Source organism: Narcine bancroftii (assembly GCF_036971445.1).
Source record: "Narcine bancroftii isolate sNarBan1 chromosome 5 unlocalized genomic scaffold, sNarBan1.hap1 SUPER_5_unloc_1, whole genome shotgun sequence".
In the NCBI taxonomy this organism is placed as follows: Eukaryota; Metazoa; Chordata; class Chondrichthyes; order Torpediniformes; family Narcinidae; genus Narcine; species Narcine bancroftii.
In genome coordinates this window covers 1,208,269-1,215,449 of record NW_027211801.1, presented here as the reverse complement: position 1 = coordinate 1,215,449, position 7,181 = coordinate 1,208,269, and the positions used below count along the sequence as shown (strand labels likewise).

Below are 7,181 nucleotides of genomic sequence, written 5' to 3'. Positions count from 1 at the left end.
ATCCGATAATATTCTTAGATTGATAACGTTGATCGAGACAGCATCCCAACCAATCAATGATGGTTGCGCTTGATGTGGAAAACGCATTTGACTGGGTTGAGTGGAATTTTTTATTTCAGGTATTGGAGAAGTTAAATTTCAATCCTCATTTTACTGCTTGGGTTAAAGCATTCTATAAAAATCTGATTGCTAGGGTGGTGACGAATGGCCAAACTTCTTTGCCATTTAAATTAACATGATCAACATGTCAAGGTTGTCCATTGTCACCAGCCTTGTTTGCGTTGGTCATTAAACCATTAGCTCAGGCAATTCAACAGAATGATAATGTTAATGGGATAAAAATTGCAGATGATATATATAAGATTAATTTATTTACTGATGATGTATTGATTGATTTGACACGTCCAGAACAATCTTTGAAGTATTTACAAGAATGTTTAGTTCAATTTGATGTGTTATCTGGGTACAAGGTAAACTGGGATAAGAGTGAAATACTACCAGTATTGGAGGGGAATTATAAAGCATGTAAACACATTATAAAATTAAGATGGTCTGATAAAATCTTTTTAAAGTTATCTTGTACAGTGTCCACTGATTTTATTCATCAACTAGCATCACCTTTAACTACATTAATACCTTGCTTCAAACAAGTCATTTCTTCACATATAGTATTCATTTTACTTTCCACTTCCATAAATCCTTGAGTCATCTGTGTAGACATCTGTATTGAAATATTTTCCATTTGATGAGCAATCCCTTCCAAAATTTTAAAGACAGAATCCAGTCCGGGTTCCATCACCTCCCTTCAAGGCCTACAGAGTGGGTTGAGGGGAGAATCAAAATCCTTTAAATGGGGGTGAATGTGGTGATACGCTATTGCACCACTAGGTCTCCACACCCACACACCTCTCACACACACATCTCTCACACACATACACCACTCACACACGCACCTCTCATAAATGCACTCTCTCACACACATTCCCTCACACACACGTACCTCTCACACATGCACCTCTCACACACACTGCCTCACACACGCACCTCTCACACACACACACACCTCTCTCACACTCGCACCTCTCTCACACATGCACCTCTCACACACACCATTCACACATGGCCCTCTCTCACACACACCTCTCACACATGCACCTCTATCACACACACATTGTCACACACACACACTTCTCACACATGCACCTCTCACACACATTCAACTCTCACACATGCACCTCTCACACACGCACCGCACTCACACATGCAACGTCACACACGCAACTCTCACACGCACCTCTCTCACATATGCACCTCACACACGCATCTCTCTCACAGACACCTCACTCACGCACCTATCACACACACACTTCACACACAAAAACCTCTCGCACACGCACCTCTCACACACGCACCACTTTCACACAAGCACCATCACACACGCAACTCTCTCACACACCTCTCACAGACGCATCTCTCACACACATACACCACTCACACATGCCCCTCTCACACATGCCCCTCTCACGCACACACATCTCTCACATAACTCTCACAAATGCACCTCTCTCACACACACCTCTATCACACATGCACTGTCATACACACACCCCTCACACACACTCAATTCCCACACACGCACCTCTCACACATGCACCGTTACACACGCACCTTTCTCACACACACACACCTATCTCACATACACACACCTCTCACACATGCATCTCTCACTCACATACCTCTCTCACACATGAGCCATCACACACATCTCTCACACATGCATCTCTCACACACATACCTCTCACACACACACATACCTCTCACAAACACAACTCACACATAAAACTCGGACACGGACATCTCGCACACGAACTCTCATACATGCAACGTCACACACGCAATGTCACACACGCATCTCTCACTCACGCATCTCTCACTCACATACCTCTTATGTACATACCCCTCACGCCCATAACTCACGCATGCAACTCAGCACACGCACCTCTCACGCACGCACCTCTCACACACGCACCTCTCTCAAACACGCACCATCACACACGCAACTCTCTCACACGCACCTCTCACCCACATACCTCTCATGCACACAACTCACACATATGCACCTATCTCACTCATGCACCTCTCATACATGCACCTATCTCACACACGCTACTCTCTCACACACACCTTACTCACGCACACACCTTAAACACACGCACCTCACACACAAGCAGCTTTCTCACAAACACATCACTCATGCACCTCTCACACACACCTCACACACATGTATCTCTCACACACGCATCTGTCACACACATACCTCTCACGTACACAACGCATGTACGCAATTTGCACACACGCACCTATCTCACACATGCACCGTCACACTTGCACTTCTCTTACACGACCTCTTTCACACATGAACCATCACACATGCACCTCTCACACACATGCCTCTCACACATGACCTCTCACCCATGCAGTCACGCACACACTGTCACACATGCACCTCCAACGCATGCATTTCCCACACATCCATTTCTCACCCACATACCTCTCACACGCAACTCATGCATGCAACTCTCACACACGTACTTCTCACACACATGCACCTCTCACACACATGTCTCATACACACACACCTCTCACACACAAACCTCTCACACACATGCACCTCTCACACATGCACCTCTCACACATGCACCTCTCACACACACACCATACACACAAGCAACTTTCTCACAACACATCACTCATGCACCTCTCACACACACCTCTCACACATGTACCTCTCACACACACATCTTTTACACATGCATCTCTCACACACCCATTTCTCACCCACATACCTCTCACACTCGCAACTCATGCATGCAACTTGCATACACACACTTCTCTCATGCACGCACCTCTCACACACGCACCTCTCACACATGCCTCTCAAACACGTGCACCTCTGACACACACACACACACACACACACACACACACACGTCTCACATGCATCTCACTCACACACATATATCTCTCTATCCCTCTCGCACACACCTACACCCGTTCATCTCTGTAACCCCTTGCCCACCACCCTCCCACCCCCCACCTTTGTCCCCTATGACCCTTCCTTGTCTCTGTAACCTATCCTCGCCATCTCTCTACATCCCTACATCCCTCCCTTTCTCTATTACCTCCTTCCCCCCCCAGCTGTTCTCAACATCCCTCCCTGTCATTGTTACCCGACTTTGTTCCCCAACATCTCCCCTGTCCTTATGACCCACCCCTCATCCAGATGCCTGCACCCCACCTAGTCTCTGTTACCCCTCCAGTCCCCTACACCCCTGCACTCCTTCCTTTCTCTGAATAGAGGGGGGAGAAGGGGGGAAATGAAGGCAGAGAGAGAGGATGAGAAAAAGGGAATGGAGAGAGAGAGGAGGGGCAAGGAGAGAGAGCGAGGAGAGTGATTGTTGAGTTTAGATATAAAGGTTGGAAGGGAGGGGCAGGAATAAAGGGAATGGACGGACCGGTTAGTCGTTTCCACCCATAAATTCACTTGTGAGCAAGAGAGAGATGGCGAGGATAGGGCCAGACAGTGCTGATGGCGGCCAGTTTCCAATTGTTGGTGGATTTGGGGCCCCAATGGAAGCCACTTCAGAGATCCAGGAATTAGCAGACCAGGTGAGGTTTCCCACTCTCCCCGAACTCAGCTTTGTCCCTCCCAAATCCAGCAATCCTGCATGTCCCTGAGAGGATGGATAGAGAGGGCTGAGAGTGAGAGAGAGGGAGAGGGGGGTGGTTAGTGTGAGTGGGTGGGGGAAGTGAAGGGGTGGGTAAGGTGGGGGTTGGGGAGAGAGGGGTGAATGAGGGGTAGCAGTGGAGAGAGGGGGTGGGTAGGGTGAGAGGGTGGGGGACGAGAAGGGGCAGGTAGGGTGGGGGTTGGTGGAGAGAGGGGGAGAATGAGGGGTGGTAGTGGAGAGAGGGTGGGTTGGTAGAATGAGAGGGTGGGGGAGAGAGGGAGCAGGTAGAGAAACAGGGTGATGGAAGAGAGGGGGAGAGGGGAGAGAAAAGAGAGGGGAGAGATGGGATGGAGAGAATGGAGAGAGAAAGGGGAGAAAAGATTGGGGAAATAGGGGAGAGAGAAGTGGGAGAGAGAGGGGGCAGAGTGATTGGCAATGAGAGAGAGGAAAAAGGAAGGGTGAATGTCTGTCTCCATATCCCGAGGTATCTGTTCACCATTTACCGTGTCGTTCGCCTTACTCCAGATTTTTCTGTTCTCTGATATTCCCCAACATTCACCATGTCAGTCCTCGTATCCCAAGGCCTCTCTGTTCTAAGACACTCCTCACTGTTCAACGTGGCAGGGCTCCCAAGATTAACAAAAAGCCTGCAGACCCCTTGTTGTGACATGCTCAGAGTGGCCTCAACTCCCCCGCAGCACTGAAAGTTGTTACAAACCTGTTGTTGCATGAGAACATTTTAACAAGTCCGGGCTGGTGATTGGCAGAGGGATTCAGAGGCTGGCAAGGGAAATAGATGGTGGAGAAGGAGGGGGCATGAGGGGAGAGAGAAAGATAAAGTGGATGGAGGGGTGGAGAAAGGGGGAGAGGGAGGTGAGAAGAGGGACGAAAGGAAGAGGTGAAAGAGGGAGGAGAGGGGTTTAGGAAAGGGGGAGGGAGGGTGATAAAGGGCAGGGGAGGAGAAAGGGGAGAAGGGGAAAGAAGGGGAGAGGGACAAGATGGGGAGAGAAAGGGGGAGAGAAGGGGAGGGGTGAGAGAAGGGGAGGGGTGAGAAGGTAGGAGGGGGGAGAAAGATGCAGCAAAGATGGGAGGAAGAGGGGTTGGAGAAAAGGGGGGTGGAGAAAAAGGGTTAAGAGAGGGTTGAGGAGAGAACAGGGTGGCTCACTGCTGTGTTCTGTTGTTCAGGTGAAGAATAGAGTGCAGGTGGTGACCGGGAAAAATATGGAACACTATCAGGTGATGCAATTCCGATCCCAGATTGTGTCGGGAACAATTTATCTCATCAAGGTGAGTACGCACAGGTATAGGGGACTGGAGGGAGGTTAAAGAAACAAGGCTTGGTGTAGGGGATCAGAGGGGATTATAGAGACAGGGAGGTGTAGGGGATCAAAGGGGCTAACAGAGATGGGGTGTGTAGGGGATTGGAGGGGGTTACAGAGATGGTGGGTGTAGAGCAGGGGTGTCAAACTCAAATTCACAGAGGGCCAAAATTAAAAACTTGGACTAAGTCGTGGGCCAAACAAAATATTTATTGAAAATTTTCAACAACATCTGCATGTTTTCTCTTCTTTCAACATATATAATGTTAAACTTTTTGTTATTAAAATAAATGTTTCATAATAGTTTTGGTTAAACTCTTTCCAGAAGAAGCATTAACAAATGACAAATAAAATATTCAATAAATGATATTTCTCTATAGCCTTTAAGGTCCTTTTAAATGTATTTTTTTTCACAAGCCAACAAGTCAAAAAAATAACAACTTGCTTCAATGACAAACAGGTTTGTCTTTTAAAATGATGAACATATTGTTCATCAACATATTGTTGAAACATATTGTTTCAAGACAGGACCTGTCTTGAAAGGTCCTGTTTTCTGTCTTTCGTTTGGCCATTTTTCGTAAGGGGTTTATTACATGTGAGTTTGGCGACAGGTCACAGATGCTAATGAACGTAAAGAAAGGAGGTGGGGGCGATTAGCAGGCTGATGGGCCGGCACCAATGCATTTGCAAAGCATTCTGGGATTTGTACTATTAGCTGTGCATGCACTATACTGGCCCGGCAGCCAGCGGGCCAGCTCTAATACATATTTGATATGATCTTGCGGGCCAAATATAATTATATCACGGGCCAAATTTGACCCACAGGCCTGAGTTTGACATGTGTGGTGTAGAGGATCAGAGGGGGTTACAGAGACAGGGGGTGTAGGGGATCAGAGGTGGTTACCGAGATGGGGGTGTAGGGGATTGGAGGGGGTTACAAAGATGGGGGGTGTAGGGGATCAGAGGGGGTTACAGAGACGGGGGGAGTGTAGGGGATCAGAGCAGGTTACAGAGACGCGGGGTGTGTAGGGGATTGGAGTGGGTTACAGAGACGGGGACTGGAGGTAGTTACAGAGGCAGATAGGGAGGCAATAAGGAATGTTTTGGTGTAGGGGGACATTGGGGTGTAGGGGCCAGTGGGGGGGGGGTGGTTTACAGAGACAGAGGAGTGCAGGAGATTGGAGTAGGATCTAGAGACAGGAAGAGATGTAGAAGACTGCACAGGTCAGATGTGATCATGGACTGTCTCCCTCCTCTTCTCCCCCCCATTCTATCGCAGGTGTTAATTGGTCCAAAGGATGAATGTGTCCACATCAAGGTATTCGTCTCACTGTCCACTAAGAAGGAGGAGACCCAACTCCTTGGGATGGAACCCGGCAAAAAACTCTCCGATCCCTTAATTCCGTTTCAGGGTTAAGGAATGATATGGATGTCTCCCCCCTCCCTCTGGCTATGTGCTCAGCACCACGGCTCATTCCTCTCCTCCCACCCCCACACCCACCCTGGGCTCCTTGGCTATTACCTCATTGCTGTCTTCACTCCAATAAAATGGGTTTGCTTTTGAAAAGACCACAACCTGCTCTCGCTGATTTTGTCTCTCTGCACAAATGCTGCACTCCTCCCTCCTTCCCTGCTCTGTCTCTCCACCTTGGTCCAATACCATGTGCGATTTGGCTGGGGGGGCAATTGAAAGGTGTGTGGGTGAAGCGTCAAAATAGAACGGCCTGAGATTTTGCTCCCTGTGCCAGTGTTAGAAACCGATGTAAACGTCATGGCCTAGTTCCTTCTTCCGGCTGCAGATGGCACAGCAGGTGGAGACTGTCAGGAGACCCCATGACAAAGGAGGCAGTGAAGTTGGCTGCAGCCATCAACCGTCGAGATTGACAGAGTGGCCATGATTACATCACCAAGAGCACAGCGATGATAGAGAGGTGGCCGCCATCTTTTTTTTAAGGTTAACAGGGCAAGACAAAAATGGTCATCTTTGATACAAGTCTGAAGACTGGTAAACCAAGAGGGGCACCACCATGAGTGACACAGGCAGGGATTGGCCCCACACAGGGAAGCACAGTGTCCAGAACATGAAACCCCCCTGCCTCCAACCAGCTCTCCCACTAGGTTCTGGGACAGCTGG

The 7,181-nt window shown here is 48.7% G+C and overlaps 1 protein-coding gene and 1 long non-coding RNA gene across 2 annotated transcripts; one reads left to right on the top strand and one right to left on the bottom strand.

Annotated features, from left to right (window-relative positions):
• Positions 1-354: 354 nt before the first annotated feature.
• LOC138750096 (uncharacterized) lies at positions 355-4,417 on the bottom strand. Its single transcript, XR_011349065.1, has 2 exons — positions 4,232-4,417; positions 355-812 (listed from the first exon to the last, which is right to left on the bottom strand). It is a non-coding gene; the product is annotated as an uncharacterized lncRNA (long non-coding RNA).
• Positions 3,530-6,622, top strand: LOC138750095 (stefin-C-like). Its single transcript, XM_069912224.1, has 3 exons — positions 3,530-3,669; positions 4,914-5,015; positions 6,327-6,622. Exons 1-3 carry the CDS (start codon positions 3,562-3,564, stop codon positions 6,462-6,464), a joined length of 348 nt encoding a protein of 115 aa, XP_069768325.1. The 5' UTR covers positions 3,530-3,561; the 3' UTR covers positions 6,465-6,622.
• The last annotated feature ends 559 nt before the right edge of the window (positions 6,623-7,181 follow it).

Coding starts and splice junctions, on each gene's coding strand:
- LOC138750095 (XM_069912224.1), top strand. CDS start 3,562: ATGGCGAGGATAGGGCCAGACAGTGCTGATGGCGGCCAGTTTCCAATT. Junction 3,670..4,913: donor TCCAGGAATTAGCAGACCAG/GTGAGGTTTCCC, acceptor TCTGTTGTTCAG/GTGAAGAATAGAGTGCAGGT. Junction 5,016..6,326: donor GAACAATTTATCTCATCAAG/GTGAGTACGCAC, acceptor ATTCTATCGCAG/GTGTTAATTGGTCCAAAGGA.